At 49.7% G+C, this 20,858-nt stretch overlaps 1 protein-coding gene across 5 annotated transcripts in view; it reads right to left on the reverse strand.

The window, feature by feature from the left end:
* Positions 1–2,599, reverse strand: part of MYT1 (myelin transcription factor 1) — a 56,414-nt gene extending 53,815 nt beyond the window's left edge. For all 5 annotated transcript variants that reach the window (XM_015296628.4, XM_025142351.3, XM_015296627.4 and 2 more), the window contains exon 1: positions 2,497–2,599. In XM_015296628.4, coding sequence (XP_015152114.1) covers positions 2,497–2,521 — 25 coding nt within the window. In that variant the 5' untranslated portion in view covers positions 2,522–2,599. The remainder of the gene's footprint in view (positions 1–2,496) is intronic.
* Positions 2,600–20,858: the final 18,259 nt, after the last annotated feature.

Raw genomic sequence — 20,858 nt, forward strand, 5'->3', positions numbered from 1 at the left:
CCCATTTTGGGGGTTTTGTTGAGAAGAGGGTGACACGAACATTGATGATTTTAAACTGTTGAGGCTGCGTTGGAAATTCTTATGACGCCCGTTTCCATGGCTTGTAAGCCTGGTGTGCTCCTAACACCATAAATATAAAGGAGATATTCAGCAGAGAGTACTCCTGAAATGCTGTTTTCTATCTCCTTTGGACACACCACGAAGACAGAGATATTTTACATCCTAAACCTTTGGCATTCAGAAATTCTATTAAACTCTTATCTGCAGGCAGCAGGCCCCGTGCTACACTGCATCTCCATTGTTCTGCACCCGTGATAGAATCAAAGGGAGGGATGGGAGGGCTCAACTCCTCTCCCCACAGTGCTGCCTGGTGCTCTCCACTACTATTTCGTTTAGAGATGCAATTCTAAAACTTGAGAAACAAAAGCATAATAAATAGGGTGGTAGGCAGGAGGGGAGTGAGTTTTCTTCCATGTGCTTCCACATACATCTGTACACACACCACATGTATACAAATGAACATATGTGCAAACATACGTGTGTACATGGGCACTTTATTACTGCCATTGTTGCGTTTATTGACATTATGCACACAAGAGTCCTAAGGTAGATCAAGTTCTCAGATTTGGCACCATTTTACTAAGCTCTGGGTTATCAGAGGGTATTGGAAGAAAAAAAAAAAGAGAGAGGAGAAAAACTTGCCAGACTTCACCTTCTCCCCCTCTCAAAACCTACCCAAGCAGCACAAGCAATCACCACCTTATCCAGAGTTTCCAACCACCACGACCAAACAAGAATCCACTCAGCCCCCAAAATCCTCCCCTACCACCCAAGATCTCGGGGTCAGGCCTGTCAGCATCCTTCCACCGGAGGGAAGGCGAGAAGCCCGGGGGCTGCAGCCGGGCCGAGGCGCTCCGGGAGTCGGGTCAGCACCACAGCGGCGGACAGCTCCGGCGCCTCCGCCCCGCCCGTTCCGGCTCTTAAAGCCCTCCCGACCCGTTCTGCGCCTCGCTCGGCTCTCCGGAGTCACTTTACAGTCGTTTGAAGGCAGGAGATAATTACTGTGCTCTGCTCGGCCGCCGCATCCCTGAAGGGAGCCGTGCAGCAGGAAGGTATAAAATGAAATATTCAAATATTTTCGCCTCCAGAGCGTTGTTTGAGATGAGTGTGCTGAGAAACCGACTGCACGTAGCCTGCAGAAATGAATGCCAAAAGAGCCTTTTTTTGTTGTTTTTTTAAGTGGATTCCCCTCGCTGCTGTCCCCACAGCATTTTTTTTATTATTGTTTTCCTATGCTCGTGTATTCAGATCAAGCATTTCAACTTTCGGATTATTTAAAATGAAACTGCAATTGCTTGTATAAATACACACATAAAAACACTGCGCTGCCTTTTGCTCGCTTCGCTGAGACTGTTTCAAAGTAATTTAGACCTCAAACTTTATGCATTTGTAATTGGCACCAACTTCTCCGGTTACCAGCTGGGGGTGGAAGATTTTTTCCTTGTTTCTTTCTGAAAGCTTCTATGCAGATGGGCTGGCTGCCTTAATGCCTCAGACTACAATTAGTGCTGTTGTATGCCGAATAGAAATGGCCAGCATTAATATTGTATATGGAACAGCTGAAGGGTTGCGAAGAAACCTGCCCACTACAGGCCCCTGGCAGATGGAACAACATGCACAGGCACACACACAAAAAAAACTTTTAACAACCCTTTGCTCGCTCTCGGGCGCGCCCCTTCTCCCCGATTTGGTCGGTTCCTTCCCAAAGAGGCAACGCCTTTGTCTGACCCACATCTAGAGCCTTTTACTTCCCTAACGAGCAACAATTGGAGCAATCACCGTCGTTTGTGGAGGGCACCTGCATTACCCCAGCACTTTCTCTTTGTGCCTCGGTTAATGCGGGAGCTAAAACACATCCAGGCACGAGCCAACCTTACATTTGGTAACACCCCACCCTCACCCCTTCATCGCAGAACAGAAAACAAACAAACAAAACAGAAAGCCAACAACAACAAAAAGAAAAACCATCTGAACAGAAGTGGCAGAAAACAGGATTTTTTTCCCCTCATCCCCCCACCCCTTCCCTTCTCGTGCTTTGCAGTTAGCCGAAACGCGCGGTAGCGGGACAAAGCCCCACAGCAGCAGCCCCGGAGCCGCACACGACCCCACGCACCCGCAGCCCTTCGGGGTTGAGCCCAGAGCAAAACGAACGGGGAAGGAGCCCAAGACTTCGCCTGTTAAACGCGAGGACAGGAAACCCACGCTCTGAAACACGCTCTCCACTGCATCATTAGAGGGGGAAAAAAGCCCCCCAAAACAAGGGGAGCTTGTGGGGCCGCCATCCCCCTCAGCTCACCGAGCCCCTGTGCCGAGGCGTGGCTTGGGCAGAGCGAGGCTGCTCGAGTGCTTCGGAAGGGAAACAGGAGGAACCCAACAAGCACCCCCTACGCTCACTCCTCCCAACCCCCCCGCATCCACCGGCGGACAGTTACGAACCGAGGAAAGTCCCGCAGAGCTTCATCCTTGCCGGGGAGCGGTGTCTGCCTTCGCCGGGAAAGCGAGCGAGGGGAGCGGCGGGGCCCGGACTTACTCCATCCCTGGGAAAAGTTGCCGTCCGGAGCAAAAACTTATGCGTGCCGGCGGCCAATGGGACCTCGCCGCAAAATCACTGCAACGCACTCGGCGGCCAATCCGCGGGGGCGGGCGCCGCGGGGCCCCGTACAATGGCTCTGCCTCACCCCCCACCCCCCCCTCGTCCCCCATCCCCGCCCACCCCTCCCAGCTGTGCAAAGGGTAAAGGGGGAGAAGCTGGGGAAGGGGAGCCGCTCCTTGTTTGTGCTTTTAATTAGGAGAAGACAACGTGATAACATGCATATCTCAGTGAGGGGGTGTAATTCCCTCCACCCCTCCAGGCCGTTCTCAGGGGATCCCGTTCAGTTCTCTATGTCAGGGAGACCCCAAGAGACCTCATCTGTGTTTGGAGAGTGAAATCTCCTCCAGGTCACCCCAGAGGTGGGCAGAGTGACCATGCCCACAGCCACTGCCACGGGCAGTTGCACCTCTTGCATGCTTGAGTCTGTTTTGGGAGTGCATGAGTCCCATGATGGTTACGCACAGCTTTGTGGATGCTTTGGTCAAAGCTGGGGTGTGTGGGGGGAGGAAGAATAGAATTGCTATGTGGGAGAGATCCGAAATGGAAAAGGACACCCCTCTGCCTCCAAGGACAGATGGCAACATTGGACTGAACTGATCCCAGCTGGAGAAAATTGGCGACAGGCCAGTGAGGAACACTCACTGACATCCCAGATGGGAAAAAAAAAAAGCAACCAAAAAACAAAAACAAAAAAAAAAAAAAACCCATAAATATAGTTGTCCAATAATAGTAATATAATAAAAGGAAAATTAACCAGGATTGTGATTACAATGTATGACAGCACTGAACTTTGTTACTCTGCTGTCTCGAAGGGCAAAGTGCCTTCTGTAGGTGGAGTGGCCTGCTGCACTCTGCTCATCACCCCCAATAAAAACATGGCCAGCTCCTTCTGTGGGTCAGCCCTGGCGTGCTGAGAGGAGAAAGTGCCATTTCTGAAACTGGGCAAGGGGAGGGATTGCCTGGCAAAAAGCCTGATTGTCAGGAAGAAAACTCAGCACTCTGACACATGTGGGTAAATAAGTGCATTTGCAGGGAGAGGGCAAGCCCACCCAAGCCTCAACTCGAGTAATTTGGGGAAGGGAAAGAGGAAAAGCTTGTGCTTGGAGAGACAGGTGGCACCAGTAATAAGGAGCCCTGGACAAAGCTGATATTAGCTGAAAGAGTGTTGAATGCAATTTATCTCAGCGGGGCACGCCTGTATATTTGGGTAATTTTTTATTTTATAAACATAAGAGGGGGTGCAGCTGGAATAAAGGTCAGCAAAGAATGTAGAACAAGAGGCTAATTCGCTCTTTGGTACGAGATCCTGGGCTGAACTCTTTGTTGAATGCGTCTAACTCCTTAATTCAGATTTCTTTGAAGGCAAAGAGCTGGAAGGGGGAGCCGGGAGGGATAGCTTTGTTGGGTTGGGCAGAGGGGGGTGAATATCTAAGTGCACCTTTTCTCCCGCACATCCATCACGGTCTTTTGCTAGAGAAGGCTAAGAAATTAATAATAGTATTAATCATTAACATAATCACTGTATTGAATTGAAGGTCAGGAGTTTCATTCAAATGTAAACTGTAACTGTTGAATATGCAGACTTCTTTGATATCCTTGCTCTTAGAAGGGCTGGAAAAAGCCATAGTCAGCTCAGCCAGAGCGCTCACCCAGGTTGGATATGGCTTGGGAAAGGAGCTGGGAATGGTTCCCCGGTACAGGTGCACCCGAGCTGCACAGATCTCCCAGAAGAAGGCGGTGCGAGACAGCGTGTCTGGGGACTGACACCTCTTCTGTCTTTGTATTAGCAGCTCTGTCTTTGCAGAACATTCTGTGTTTTTTTGTTTCTTCTATCCCCACCTTGGAAGATGAGAGGTGACATTGCGGAGAGCTCTGCGCTTGGAAAATGACTTTCAGAATTACATTCTGGCAATTTGAAACTTTCACTCTCTCATCTTCAGCCTCTTGGGGCTTTAATGGGAGGCTGCAAAGTGCCTCTTCCTCCTCCCCTCTCTTCTTTTCCTTCCCCGTTCTCCTGCAGCTGCAGCAGTCGGGATTCAGCAAGGTCACTTAACTCCATTGCTTCCTGCATGCAGGAGATCTCAAATTAAGGTGTGCTGGGAGAAGCCTGTTGAGATGAAATAGCCCTTACTCAGCTCCAGCAAGCAAGGAAATGAAACCAATTCACGGTGACTCCAGAATAGCCCACCTTCCCCATGCATTAGCTGGGGGAAAAGATGAAGATTCAAAGGACAGAAAAGCAGAGCAGCATTAGTTCATCCCTGAGCGGGAAGATGCTCTCTTTTGTCTAGCAGAGGAACCCACAATACTATACACAGGTCTTGTGACTGCAGCTGCCTTTTTGACTCCCTCTTGGTGTTGTTTTAGTTGTTTTGAGGTTTATTTCAGGCACTTCATCCTTATCCTTATATTCTCCCCAAACTCCATCTGCTGCCTCCTTTCTGCTTCCCCTTCCCAGCGAGGCAGGGCTGGCCCCAGCTCCCTCCATCCCCTGGCCTCTGAGCCAGTGCCAAGCAATGGGAGCTCAGCCATTTGCCTCTGGGCTCGCCAGCGGTGTGCTCCTGAATGGGAGGAGAATTAAACCCTGGAGCTAAAGAGAGTACAAATGGGAATAGAGAGAAATCACAGAAACTCTACCGGCGCCCGAATGTTTCCTGCTGTGCGTCCAGGGAAGCCATGTGTCTCCCATGGAAAAAGACAGAAAGAAATCCTGTCCTTTTGTGGTCTGATTTCTGCCGATGCACTGCCAGACTGGGGGGATTTTATTGCTCTGTGTGTGCAGTTTTGCATCTGAAAAAAAGGAAAAATTGCCAATTCACCCCATCCCCGTATTACCAACAGCCTGTGCTGTATGGCTCCGTCATTGGACACGGTTCCCCTAGTCCACAAAACCCCAACTTTGTCACAAAGAGGGGGCAGTTCCAGCTGTTTGGTGACTCTTTCCTTCTGCCTGCAGTCACTGCCTCACTGATGGCTGCGCCAGGCGGAGACGGGCAGCGGTATGCAGATACTGTCAAGCTCAACTTGATAGCTACTGTCAAAACTGCCAGAGTCTGGTGACAATAAATATTTTAGCTGGCTAACGATTTGCTGCAAAAAGGGTTGACCCTGAAATCAAGTTCTGCCGTAATGAACACTTTGTCTCCAAATATTTGCATTTTTGCTGACAAGGTTCACTCTCGCCAGGAGATTTCCCTTCCCCGTGAGCAATCTGCCCGTGGATGAGACGGTGGGTGGGTGGGTGAGCCAGTTTGTAACCCAGCTGCAGCGTGCAGAGGCAGGCAGGTGTGTGCCTGAAAGGAGCAGAGCCATTGGGATTGGGCTGCCTGACCTCCAGAATGATGCTCACCCAACTGCTGAGCCCCTTTCTGTCAGGTTCTGCATAGCAGTGCAACACCAACCACACAGAACAAATGGGATGATAAGTCTCATTGAATGGGGATGGGGAAACTGAGGCACGTGGTGGTTTGGTGCTGTATCTGCATCACGTTTGCATGTAGTGCAGAGTGCCTGTTAGCCAGGGTTGCCCCAGAGCTGGTGCTCCCAGCATCTTGCTTTGGTGCTGCGACTGTTCTACACCTGCAAGCACAGCAAGCTGGAGCTACTCACATTTGGAAACTACCAAGCTGGGTCTTCTACCTTCCCCAAAGTGCCAAATGATTTGGCCAATGTTGCACACACAGTGTTGCTGGCAGAGCTGACAGCTGTCGTCCTGTTCCTTAGTCCAGAGTCCCAAGAACCCAGGTGGCTCCACTGTAGCAGAGGATGCTCGAGTTCCCTTGTTGCAGAGGCAGAGATGCATTGCTGTATGTGACGATGAGGTTTCTCAGGGCAGGGATGATGGCCAACGTGGTGGGCATATTATGAACTGTTCACATTAGCACTGGGCAAATAAGCTCTGCCTAATTGCACATGCAGTTTGTCAGAGCTCCAGGCATGGGGCAGAGCAGCAGGAAGGGCAGGCTGCTGGCTTCAAGTTTGGGAACTCAGTGTCACAGCCACATTGCTACCTTTACTCCTTGATTCTGGAAAATTCCCCAGGAGGACAGTTGTCCAAGGGCCCAGGAGGCAGAGATCTGGATTTTATCCCCACTTTTGCCACTTATTTTTGAGGACGGCCATGGGCAAATCTCCTCACCCCCTTTCCCTCTGTCACTTGGCTATTCTATTTAGAGTAAAATCTGCTCAGAGCGTTCCCTGCCTCTCACTACATCTATCAGCATTTCTTGCCAGACTGGGCTGTGATTTGCTTGAGATCCCTAAATTCCTGGTCAAATGCACAATAAATTGTAATAAGATTTCTCACTGCTGGAGGGATCTAAAGGAGAAAAAAAAAAAAAAAAAGGAAAAAAATACATACAGGTTTGCAAAGAGGACATAAATGAAAGAAAAGCACAGCCTATTTCATTTTTATCTCCCTTGCCCCTCTTTGCTCTAATGAAAGGCAATTTTCACCAGCAATGTGTTGTCACTTTGCTGGAGAAAAATTCACCATTTTAAGCAGAGAGTGTTGTGTGTTCTTTTTCCCTTTTCCCTACGCACGGCCAAAAGCTGTGGGTTTCTGGCAGTGGTGGCAGTGCTGCACTTTGGCTCTGTGTCCTGCAGTGTCTCCACCCTGGGTTGGCCCTGGGAATTGCTGGACTGCCACGTGGCATCAGATGGGCAGCACAGGTGGGATGAGGGTCCCAAAGAAGCAGCCCTGGCTATGCAGTCACAGTGCAGTTCTGGCATAGAAGCAGAGCAAACTTTTGCTACAACACCAGGAGGTGCCTGCTGGTGTGAGGCTGCAGGACTAAATGCAGAGTATTGCATTTAAAATGCTTAGCGAGGCGCAGTGCTTTAAATGAGTATGAATCACTTTTACAGATCCTGGAACTCGGGACCAAATACGGCAGCAAATCACAGTGAGATAAGTAAAGGAAAGCTGCTTCAACCACGGCTGGTCAGCCCCTGATAGGAAATGTTGGTGAGTCCCTTACAGCAGCAAACCCACTGTGTTGCCCCATACAGCACAAAGGAACATGCAGTGCACCCCCAGCCTCGAAATCTGCTGTGGGCCTCCGTTGGGATTCTTCTCGTGTACCTTGATACAGAGGAGTTTTCTAACACTGACAAACATCATCATCATCCTCATAGACCTCCTGAGCTTCCCCATCTCCTGGCGATGTCCCAAGGTTACTTCTGTTTCCCTTATAAACTCTGGGAAGAAAGCACCTTGGTGAAAGGCCACAAGGAATATTCTCCAAGTCCTCATCTACTCCAAAGAGACAGTTTTCTCCTTCCTCTTCCCCCCTCTTCACCCTCTCTGGCATGGGACAATTACCACAGCCCTGGACTACGACCATGAGCCCTTTGCCAGCTGAGCTGTTTCACCCTGCCCTCATTGTGAGCTGTGCTGGGAAGCCTGTAAAGCACCAGGGAGGCATAATTACAAGTCCCAGCACTGCGATAATAATTAATACTCTGCTAAAAGAAGCGCTTGTCAGGTCAGGGAGAGGAGGAATGGAGGGGAAAATAAACAGGCAAAATTTAAACCTGAGCAGGAATTTGGCAGAAAAATGCTGCAGCCAGACACAACCTAAGCCAACCTGGGCAGGAGCGTGTTTGTCCCACTGGGGAGGCAAAAGGCTTTTCCCAAGGGTGCACATCTTGCTGTGTGATTTCTTCTCTCCTGTTGCTCACTTTTAACTTGAGAATCTCCTCCTGGGCAAACCAGATCTATTTTTCCTTCATTGAAAAGAAAAAGGTCTCTTATTTAGCCAACAGTTCTGACCTGCATGTCAAACCTGCTCCATCTCTGCACGACATCAGACAGGCAGTGCAGTCAAACAAGCCGGAGCGTGTGCCCATCTCCCTCCTGCACAGGAGCCCCTCAACCCCCAGTTACAGTTCTCCCCACTTCACAGCTTTCTGAATTCAGGACTGGCTTCCCATTTTGGGGGGACATGGTTTAGTGGACACAGTGGTGATGGGTTGATAGTTGCACTTGGAGGTCTTTTCCAACCTTAATGATTCTATGGTTCTGTGATTTGGGGGACATCAGCATCCACCTTTAAACTGAAGTTGTGAAAGGAAACGTAGGAGAAACACAAATAACTCCATGGTAGCAATGTGCATCTTTCAACCTAAACTCCATAAATCTAAACTCCATAAATCTAAACTCCATAAATCTGAGCAAGGCAAAGCAGAAGAGGAAGGAGGATGACAGCCAAGGGAAGGTGGGCGTGGGGGTTCCACTCCACAAAGCTTTGGGTGGTGTTGGGGGAATGGGTTTGTGCTTCTCTGCCTCAGCCTCATCCCCTGAACAATCAGCAAAACGCTTCTGCAGAGGCTGCTTATCAGCCCCACGCAACAAGGGAGATGAAACAAAAAAGACAACAAACCAGCACCCATGGTAAAGGGTGAGAGAAGCAGAGAAGTGCTGGCAAGGGAGAACAATATGTTTTCAGACAAGATTTAGAAGGAAATGTTATGTTAATACCAGTTTGGCGTCATACTGTCATAACACCATCAAGATGACATGCTGTCACCACTAATATGACTGTTTAGGGAATATGCAACACGAACAAAAAAGCAATTCGCTCAGAAACAAACCAGGATGAGTCTGCATTGTAGGAAAACAGAAAGATGCTGCAATCCGAGGGAGCACCGTGCGAATGCTCAGTGCTGGCTGAGGGCAGCAGGCAGGCACCAGGAGCGCTGAGCAGAACTTGTTCCATGCTGCACGCTGCCTCTGAGCCTTCACTAGGATAATCTGCTCATAGGAGAGAAAGAGTTTAAGGACGGCTGTTCTGGTGTTAATTAAAAAGCCCTACAGTTCTTTCCTAATAAAACCACTTTCCTTCTAAGATCTTCCTCGATTTGTTTTAATACCTGTCCCTAATTAAGTCTGGTGAGAGGGATTCACTACTTCAAATGAGTTAAAAACGGCTGTTCTCAAGGCACCTGCATCTGAAGGAATTTATTTTGAAGTCCCTGAATTGAATTAGGAAGGGACATTTCCAAACTGATGGCTCCCTTTTGATAAGCACAAGCAAGCTGCCATTGGCACTAGGTTAAAAATCACAGTGCTTGCTTTTCTGTGTGATCTGGGGAGAGTTCAGCTGGTTGGGTGGCAAATAGTCACCAGGGTGGATGGGGCACCGGGCAGCATGATCTAATGGGGGGCAGCCCTGTCCATGGCAGGAGGTTGGAACTGGATGATCTTTAAGGTTCCTTCCAACCCAACCACTCTATGACCACGATTCTATGATTCTGTGATTCTATGATGCTACGTTTCTATGATTGAAGACTTCAGACTGCGTATTGGAGTCCCCTGGACTGAGGTTCAGCATCGTGTCACCTGGTGATGCCCTGCCGTGCTGACAGCCCCTTGTTGGCCAACAGGACTCTCCCAGACCACACGCAATACGTTATCATATTTTGTCTGAAAATATCAAATGTGCTGCTTCCTTTTAACTCTTCATCAAAACTGTGAGCTGATGGGCCTCAGAACCAATCCGGATTCCTGGTGCCCATCAGTGTCCCAGGTGTGACCTTGCCTTGCCCATCAGCACTCCCCTCCCTGCCCTCCGTTCAGCCCAGCCAGCTCCATCAGCTGCAGAATTAGACAAGGGGATGCGGGGGGAGACGCTTGTTGCCCCACTCTTCCCAATAATGGTGTAAATCTGACCAGAAAATGACTTAAAGCATTTCTGAGGAGCTTCTTAAATGATAATTTCATACCTCTCTTGTCAGAGCCTGCAGTAAAGGCGATCAATCAATGCCGGGTGATGCGCTGGGACGGAGCGTAAGCTGCTCGAAAGCCACCCCATCTCCAGCTGAGCCTCGGGTGAGCTAAATTCATTCCCAGTGTCAGGCCAGTGAAGCACACAATTATGCAGGAAAGATTTCGGTCTGTGCTGTCTAGTTACGTTAGGCCGCCGCACCAGGAGCTGGAAAGATTGTGGCCAAGAATTTGCTTATGGAAGAATGATAAAGTGCCCTGTTCAATCTCTTCCTTCCCACCTGCTGGGCTTTCTCTTTTAAAACCTGAAAAATAAGGCAGCACGATTTGCTGCGAGAGCTTTGACCCATGAGTTGGTTTTCTCATGTTGCTAACAGCCAAGCATTTCAAAAACAAGCCCAGCCAGCTCCACCCAGGATGGATGCCATGTTCCAACATATCCGCACAGTGGTAGGCTCGTTCCTGCTGGAGCTGGGCATCTGCCATGCTTTCCTAGAAAAGCTCTCTGCAACATTAATTCTGAACAACAGAGATGGAATGAAATGTACGTTTGAAAGCGAGCCACGAGGCAGAAAGCAATATTTAGCTTTCCTATCCCAGCAGTCTCACCTACGTTGGCACTGGTTTAAAGGTGTTAGAATGGGATTAAGGGGCTGAATCAGATATTTTATTAGTTACAAGAGCCCATTTTCCTTGCTAAATAATTGAATGCTCATGCTTAAGGCAAGAGTCAAGGCTGGCTGGTGGAAAGGAGTCCCTGAAACTGTGGGCTGAGAGCTCACAGAGGATCAGATTAAGTGTGCAGCATCAGTCCACCTGGTGAGGACATCTGGTTGTCCTTTCATCTGGACCGAGCACCTCACATTAATATGCATCTTCATTCAGGGGCATTTCTGACAAGGATCGATGTGAGGAGATGAAAGGAGCTGAAATTCCTTCAGAGGAAATCCTTTATTTTTCCCTCCAGATGAGGACACAGGAGCTGAACTTGTGGCTTTTATTGAGTTCGTGTACTGGCCAAATCTCCAACAGGGTCATGGACCAAGAGGCCTCTTTAGGTTCAGCTCTCCATGTGATAACAGGCAGAAAGAGAAAAGGCTGAGAAAGTTGCATCAAAGCAGTTCTTAGGAAACGTTCAGCTGTTCTGCAGATTTAATATATTTGAGCACTTCTACAAATACCCTGAAACTTATTCATAAAACTTGGCATTTTATCATCTCTAATGGAGCTACAGAAAAAACAACCCCATGTTATTATGGATTTTGTGGTAGATCTTCCAATTTATCATCCAAAAATCATTTCAAAGCTGCAGAGGCTTTTTCTGTAAGTTAATGTCATATGATCTGATGGTTCGACGGTTGGACTTGGCGATCTCACAGGTCTTTCTCAACCTCAATGATTCAATGATTCTATGATTATCACCTGGGGTTTGCTGAGTCTGCATTCCTGATCAAAGACTTGATAGTTTGGTCTAGTGGACACTAAAAGATGATATCCATGCAAGCAAGTGACCAACACAGCTTCAGCCTCCAGATGGGGACACTGCATGCCTTGGTCACCAGAACTTCCTGTGTATTTATGATTGCCCTGCCCAGAGATATGCACCAGCAGTAACCATTAGTTCCTCATCCAAGCAATCGCCACTGACATATCTCTGGACTGAATCAATGAGGGAATTCTTACCAGTTTCCAGGGTGTATAACTTCATTCTGGGGCTGCAGCCCCAGAGTGATCTGTGTCCTGTGCCAGCATCCACCACATCCCCTCCTCGGCTGTACTCAGTCTCTGCCCATCTTCCACGCTGTCTGCAGAGGTAGCTGCTTTCTCTCTAGGTGAATGGTGACAGCACGTCCAGAGTGTTATGGGCACCGGGAGGCTTAACATCACTAAATGAATGTAATGAATATATATGATTTCATTTTGCCTCCCAGCCGCATTTCTACACTTTCATTTGATCTCGTCGACGCTCCGCAGCCTCACTGCCTGTGATGTATGTGCACACCCCGTGTCACAGATTGGAGCCAGGGAACTTGGCAGGTAGGAGCTGCAGGCAAAAGAGACCCCAACACTGCATATGCATGAGTGGGGAGCTGGCAACAGCGTACATCACACTGCGTGCCAGCCCCAGAAGCTAACAGGGCTGTGGCTTCCCATCCCATCCCATCCCATCCCATCCCATCCCATCCCATCCCATCCCATCCTATCCATCCCATCTCACCCATTTGCATCCCTTGTGCACACACACTCACGCTCACAGTGGATGGTTGATACACACTGCGTGGATGCAGACGTAAAAGCATTTTGTGGATGCATTTCTGACTCTCAGAAGGGTGAGGGATGTTCAGGAGCGACAGAGATGCTCAGGAGGGACAGGGATGCTTAGTGAATGGGCAATGACTCCACCTCAGGAAAGAAAACTCATCATTCACCCCATGATGGATTTGCTCCTGTGACCCAGCAAGCAGAGGTCAGAATACCCAGACGGGAAACCAATGCAAAAGGGCATCCTTTAGAAATTCCTGCAGTAATGTCCTCTCCATCAGCTGGGGAGGGGCCGGGCACAGGAACGCCCTCACAGCCTGGGTGCTGCTGGAACAACTCCCTGGGACCTCCATCTCCTCCCACCTACACACTGCAGGACAACAGCTTGTCCAGCCACCCATCAGCATCCCAACTGCCCTTGCTTGGGCAGCTCCCAACAGCTCCCTGCAAGCGCTAACATGTCTGAAATAAAATAAATGCACTGAAAATGACTTTGTCCAGAAGCAGCACAACAGTGCGACTTTGCACGCTCTTGTATATGTCCTTCCATCAAAGCCCACATTCTCCCCTGTCACTTTTGGGGATGCACTTGAGGCCACACATCTCACATCTCCCCATCCCAGGTGCGTGGGATCAAACCCAATCCTCTTCCAAACCCCTCCCATCTCCTTCCCAAGATGTCCCCATGCGCAGGGAGTGAGCACATTTAGGGACATGGTAATTTATGGAATCATTTACCATGAGGGCTGTGAATCGTCACTCAGAAAGCAGGGAAATAAATGAATGAGCTGGGCAAGTCTTCTTCACCACTTAATTGTTCCAGCGAGGCCGTGTTCTGGGGAGGGCAATGAATCATTGTTTATCAAATACTTCATCCAAGAAGATGATTTGAAAAATACATTTATAATTTATTGCAACCTTTTGCTTTCTTTGGGTACAGCAGCCAAAGGAGGAAAGTTCCTCCCTCCCCGGCCGCCTTCCCTCAGTTCATTATCACTATCATCTTATCTCCCGTACCCTCTCCTCACCCTTTGAATATTACATCTCCTGCTTGTGCGTGGAGGTGTAGCCATGCAGGAAGGGGGGGGGGGGGGGGGGGGGGGGGGGGGGGACTGGGAAAAATCGTCACATATTTCAGGCTGGCTCTATTTAAATGAGTTTGGGATTGTGCTTCTCTGGAGCAGATGGCCCTGGAGATAATGATGCCTGAGCAGCGGAGGCTGGAGCCCCTCTCTCCTGTTGCCATGGCAGGCCACGGGGCTGAAATGGATTCTGCTTATTAAATTTGCGAGCTCTTGTGTACTCAGGATGAATGGCGTTCAGTCATAAAGAGGCCCAACCTCCCAACGTCGCTGGATAGTTTTATCTTGGAAAGCCAGGCACTCCAGCTCTGCCAGACGAGGGGCTCATTAACCTATTAACAGAGCCGTGCAGGAGTGCATCCTGCGGGGGCTCCTGCCCTGCAGCCCCACGAGGTCGATGCGTGCATCCGACACGTTTGTGTAGGACCTGACACCACAGAGCCCCACTGTGGGCATTGAGAAGAGTTTGGGGCTCATGGAGGACAATGAGGTTCGGGGGGGGTGAGAGCCCCGCGTCCCACTGGCAGCATCACCTCTCTGTTCTGCATCAAGATTGCGTAGAAATACATGTGATACTGTGCTGGGGCCATGGGGAGAACATGGCAGGCAGAGATTGCGTCTCTCAATAGGAACTGCAGGAGGAGACAATGGGAAGATCTGAGATACGGAGGGCAAATATCTGAAATAATAATCAAGGAAAATATTGGAGCGTCTTTCTTCTCTGGTTTTCCTGTAGGACCAGCCGATGCTCAGGCACTAACACTCCTTTTACAGACTCAAAGTATTGCTGATTACAGAGCAGGATGGCAAGCCGTACTTGAAAACTTCCTTTCTTTCTACAGAAATTGGGTTTTTGATGAAAGTAAATATTTCTATATCTGCTCCAGACAAGGCAAACAAATCCATCCTTCTCCAATGTGTTGGCAATGAGTGTTTCCCACCCTTTCAGCACGGTTTGCTCCCAAAGACATGCTGACACCTAAAGAATTAAAACTTTTTCCTACCATTCTTTTTTAATCAGGAGAAAAGCAATGGATTCAAGGGGTTGCACAGCCGGGGTTTTGTTTTCTGACGTTTGCAGAGCCACGTTTCACAAACACAGACATGGATTGGAAGAATGGAAATGCAATAGGCAGTGAGACAACACACGCCACATTATAATGCAGTTAACTTTGATTAACCAGAGGTTGGCAAAACAGCACCGCACTATATTTAGTTTCGTGTCACATTTTTTTACATGCTATTATGCAGATTATTTTTGCACGAGCCTTATTTCAAATGCAACCCAACTCTATTTTCTCCCTGGCTTGGTGGGAGCCTTCATTCCTGCGTTGGCCCCCAGCAGCCCACAGGGAGAAGGCAGATATGCAGACCATGACTGTAAAGTTGGTGGAACACCTCCTATGGGAAATATAACTGGAAAATGCTGGGTTGTTGGCAAGGGAAGCATCAGTGGACCAAAACACATGAACCAGATGTTCCCTGGAGATGGGAGGCGAGCTGGGCCCCTGGCTCCTTTAAATGCATAGGCATCTGGGCAGGTAACTGCAGGAACACACTAGAGCTAGAAATGACCTACAACTCCTCATCACCTTCCAAGCCACTCATCGCAACTGCCTAGAAGTTTCCCATTGCATGGGGCTGACACAAAGAATCCCAGGAGTATGGGAAGCCCATCCTTGCACCTGCAAATGAATCATGAAAGTCACAACCAAACGTTTTGGCAGTTGAGTTTCCCACGTTCAGGCCAGATGATGAAATTAATGCATCTAATGGCAAAGGGATGTTCACCAGAATTTTGTTCATTTGGCCAAGCCAACGGGATCTTTCGATTTAACACTCCAATTCATTTTGGTGAGTGCTGAGAATCTACGTCCTGCGGTTGGCTTTGAAATCCATGGCTTCATCCAGGGGCTCCAAACATCTCCCGTCAGCTGCTTGGACACGCAGCAACTTCTGCAGCTTGCTCAGCATTAGCTGAGCTGCAATGAAACCTAACCCTCATTCTACGTCAGCTATTTGAAGGCTTAGCAGAGCAGAGGAGCAGAAACACGTGCCCAGGTTCTCACAGCACTCTCATCATACAGCCCCAGCAGCAGCAATTGCAATTTTCAGAAGCTGGTTGGGTGCCACAGTGAGGTGCTCATGGTTTGCTCATGCCCGGCCATGTTCCTCAGCAGCAGTCCTGACTGAACTGGAGGCAAGCAAAGGTACAAGGGCTGCAGAGGCGCCTCTGAGCTCATGTGGACATCACCTGTGATCCTACCCAGCTGGGGCTGTGTGACAGAACAGTGCCGCAGCTCTGCGCACACCAGGTTGATGCCCCCACCCCGACCCACCACACGCTCTGTTCCAGAGCCCCTTAACAGAGAGAGGATGGACAGCCTGCTCCTGGGGCAGCTGCCTGCGAGCCTGGCCATAGAAAAGGGATTAGCTCCATCTGCAGCATGCAAATCCCCCCTCACACACTGCCCTCGCAGGCACTCCTGCAGCACTTTGCCTGGTCAGAATGTACGGCTTTTACACAGGCACGAGCTTGCCAACTTAACGTCAGGCGTGTGCACGCTGGTGAATTAAAACAGAGCCTACAAATGAGAATAGTGGATTAGTGGATATGAGAAGGATACTGAGATGAAGAGGCTGCAGTGATGGAGAAAGGCTCTCGTTCCCCACCTTGGTTGGTACTGTCACAGCAGGATCCGGAGGAACAGGCAGGGGATGCTCAGGTTGGTGACAAAAGACACACTCTTAAAACACAGTGGCAAAAAGAAGTTGAAAACACGAGAGAGAGATTGGTCTTTTCCTTCCCTTTGTTACCTAACAATCCATTTGGAGCCTGCAATCTTCTTACTTGTGAATGCTCCTTATGTCTTCCCAAAGTGGGCCATACCCACCAGCAATGTGATAAACTGAAGACAAACACTCCAGTCACGATGCCAGCTTAACTTCACAGGGGAAACAAGAACAGCATTAACCCGGCGTTCTTGAAGTAGTGCTTTAGTTTCTCTGTTAAAAAAATAAATTACTGACTACAGAAGGAAGAAAGGAATTGCTTTGCTGTGATAATTGCAAAGCACACACACACAAAAAGGTAATTTTTTGCCTGACTTACATTTAGAAAATGTCTCAGCTTTTACCAAACAGCCTTGGTTACCGAGAGAAAGCAAGCACTGAAATATGTAATATACAAACCAGAGAGCAAATCCCAGGTGAAGAAGCAAAGAGGATGAGGAAGGGGTGCTTGAAAGCTTGCATCGTTTCTAAAATGGTTGATGGGCACTTCTGGTGTTGTTCTGTTGCAAAGGGACTCCAATGGTAAATGGGGCATGTTGAGGCTTACAGAGCAACCCAGGCAGGCTGCAAGCCTGAAAGGGGCAGAAGGAGATACTGCTGCTGTGTTTCCCCTCATCCTGTCCCCACAGGAGGCTGGAAAAGAGGTTGGCCATGTCCCTTTGACTCCCACACTTCGGATATTTATAAACATTCACGAGATCACCTCTGAGTCTTCTTTTCTCAAGGCTGAACCGACCCAGGTTACTCAGCCTTTCCTCACAGTGGAGGTGTCCCAGGCCCTTTATCATCAGCAGTTCCTACAGGGAGCAGTTACTATAGGGCATATAGTTCCTACAGGGCACAGCTTCTATAGGGAACAGTTCCTACATGAAGCAGTTCCTTTGGGGCATATTTCCTATAAAGCACAGCTCCTTCAGGGCGCAGTTTCTACACTGCGCAGTTCCTATAAGGAGTAGCTCCTATGGGGCATATTTGCTATAGAATTGCTCAGGTTGGAAAAGACCTTAAAGATCATCGAGTCCAACCACGACCTAACCATGCTACCCTAACTCTAACAACCCTCCTCTAAATCGTGTCCCTGAGCACCACATCCAAACGGTCTTTAAACACACCCAGGGATGGTGACTCAACCACCTCCATGGGGAGTCTATTGCAGTGCTTAACAACCCTTTCTGTAAAGAACTTTCTCCTGATACCCAACCCAAACCTCCCCTGGCGCAACTTGAGGCCATTTCCCCTCATCCTGTCACCTGTCACCAGTGAGACGTAGAGCACAGTCTCTCTGTGAGGGGGAGGTTTCTATAAGGCGCAGTTCCTATAGGGCGCAGTTTCTATAGGATGCTGTTCCTATAGGGCACAGCTCCCATGGATACGCCCGGCCCTGCAGCCTGCGTGCTCGAGGGGCCGCTTGTGCCGGCGGCACGCGTGTGCGCGCATGCATGCAGCCCCAGGCGCTGGGTGCATTTCCATCCCCGCATGCTGACACGGCCTCGCTTTTGTTTGCTGAGTAAATAGAAGAGCCGCGGTGGCAGGAAGGAGAAAGGCACGGCAGCGCCCGGCGAGCAGCGCCTGTTTACAATGACAAAGGGCTCTGCCACACTTCGGGGAGGAAATTTTCCTTCCAGACTTCAGGGCTCATTAAGTGAGTGGGCGCAGCTAATAGGCTTTGTGTGCGAACGGCCTCAGCCTTGCAAGGTCCAGCTGTCACCGGGGCGAATGTCAAAACTAACAGCGGGCCCAGTCATTCTCCACCCCGCTCCGGCTTTAAAATTTATCCTTAAAAGGGGGAGGAGCAGGCAGGGAAAAGCAGCGAGCAATTAACGGGAGACAAAAGCAAACGGACCCGCCGGTCTGATTGGGAGCGGGCGGGGGGGGGGGGGGGGGGGTGAAAGAGCCCCAGAATTGGCTGTAGGTTAGGTGGGGAAGGGAGAGAAAAGCTGGCAAGGAGCAAGCCATTGCGGCGTTAAATGTGAGGGCGCTCAGGAACCGAGGGTTGATGCGGTCCCACCCTGCGGAGCGGCCCCGCTCCCCAAAATCCCGCACGCAGATGGTGACTGCACGGCGGGCGCACGTCTCCGCGGGGTCGGGCTCTGCTGAAGTTTCGTCTCTCGCTGCCAGCAGCAAGCTGACAAAAATATGCAGAAATAAATATGCTGCTATGTTTAACTTTTCTCTGTCACCCCATCCAATCTCGGCTTGCCCTGAAATAATATTTGCATGCGTTTGCTTTATCCCCCTGTCAGCTCCGTCTGGAGGGAGACGCGCAAATGGCTCGTTTGAGGGTATTTGTGATTCATGTGATACATCAATGGAAGAAAGGATTTTAAAGCTCCAGAACTTTTAATAGCTTACTAGGTCTTGGCACCCACGTTCCCCCAGAACGTGCCTGGTGTATTTTTAGCTAACCTCGGGCTGACTTTGATTTCAGGCAGCAGCATCACGTGCTCCGTATCTTGCTGTTGTTGCTTTGTTTTGCAGGATGGGTCCCTTCTCCACAACCTATTGCCCGCATTCTTCAAATACCCGGAGACATCCCCTCACTTTTACTGCTGGAGACGATTTTTCCGTGTGCTTTTGTCTCTGCATCAACGAGGGTTTTGCCTGCTGAGCCTCAATCCGTGACATTTACACAGCACTTTGCTGCTCCTGGGCAGAGGACACGAGGCACAAGCAGTGCAAGCCCTATGCTAGACAAACTTACAAGCCAAACGACCTCTGGTTTCCACACGGAGAAGTGCTGTGTCTGCGCAAATCCTGTATCTGAAAATGGAGTCCCTGAAACAAAGTTGCTTGTGAGGGTCTGCCCTTCCACAAGGGCTTAGCTGGAGCCTAGAAGCATCAATGGGATGCCCTGGGATGATTCTGGCCTCAGGGAACAGCGGTGCACCTTCCAGCACCCCTCTGCATTGCTGCCTTCTCTTGTGCAGATACGTTGGGTCAAAACACGAGGAGAGCTCGTAGGGGGAAGCTTTGGGTTAGTTGAAGGCTCAGCATACAGCCACGGAAGAGAGAAGCACGCCTGGAAGCTCTCGAGGGTCCCTGAAAACAGCACGGAAATTTTTGCCTGAATGAGTCACGCTGGTGAGAGCTGGAGCTCTCAAAAGACACAACAATACACCTTGATGGGAAGGAAGCGAGGAGAGAGAGCCTACTCCAAACACATCTGCTCAGATCCAGGGTTCAGCTTGTTGCACTTGTACGGGGAAATCTGTGCAAACAAACAGTTATTGAGTGGGTCAACTGAGCAGAGCGGCTGAAGGAGCCGAACAATGCCGTGGTTTATTCACTTAATGTATGCCAAGGCCATTCACCAGGCAAGCACCTCTTAAGCAGCCACGTGATAAGCAGCCTCGATGTGTCGTTTGCCGAGGTCACGCATTCGGGATGCTGTGCGTGATGCTGGCGAATGGGAGCAACAGGGATGGCGACGGAGCTGTGGCACTTCCAGCACATCGTATCTCTGAGTTTTCTCTCTCATTAATTCCACGTGGGGAGGAGAAGGGGCTGCTGAGCTCCTGACCAAGGTGTGGTTTTGGTGGCTCTGCGTTTCACCTCTCTGAGCACATTTTGAAGTTCTGGGAGTCAATGGGTCAGCTCGGGTCCCTCTACTGTCAGCCCTGTGCTCAGCGATGCTTGGAGTCTGGCAGCAAAAAGTAGGGAATGAATTTGGTGTTTCCTCCACGTGCAACTCCAGCTTGCAAGATGCTCAGGAGTTGCACTGCACAACCGGTGGGTTTGGCACATTCATCCTCTCCTCTGCTCAAGGACCCTCACAGCTTCCCATGTTCTGCTGTTCAAGTGTGTTTCACGGATAGCTCTTCCCCACAATAAAGCCAACGGCCTGCTTATGGCCCACACCAGGCTGCCAATGGAGTCTCTTTGCTGGGTGTGGTGAATGCATCACTATGGGCTGCTTTTCTCCCCTTACTGCTCGTTTGCTCAACCCTCCTTACCCCGTAAAATCTATTGCTTTTGGAGCATTTGAGGGTTTTGTGCCACTGGCCTGGCTGGGTGAGTGATGCTCTGGACAAGACACTGGGGAGCACCCAACACTGTCAGACAGGAGGTGAACAGGAGTGAAAATCATTGTAAAGCATTACCCAGGATCTTAAAGGAGTAGCAGCAGGAAGGGAAAAGCAGAACGGGCTGATGAAGAGAGCAAGAGATGGGAAGGGGAGAAAAGGCAGACAGAGAGACAGACAAGTCCTGTACCCACAGACTGTACTGTGTGCCGTGGGGACAGCCCTACTGATGGCTTTTGTTTGGCCACCTGTCCCTCCCCCCCAGCCTGGAGATTTGGGGATCTGCACACTGGCTGCCCTCACCCCCTCACCCACACCAT

Source organism: Gallus gallus, chromosome 20 (assembly GCF_016699485.2).
Source record: "Gallus gallus isolate bGalGal1 chromosome 20, bGalGal1.mat.broiler.GRCg7b, whole genome shotgun sequence".
Lineage (NCBI taxonomy): Eukaryota > Metazoa > Chordata > Aves > Galliformes > Phasianidae > Gallus > Gallus gallus.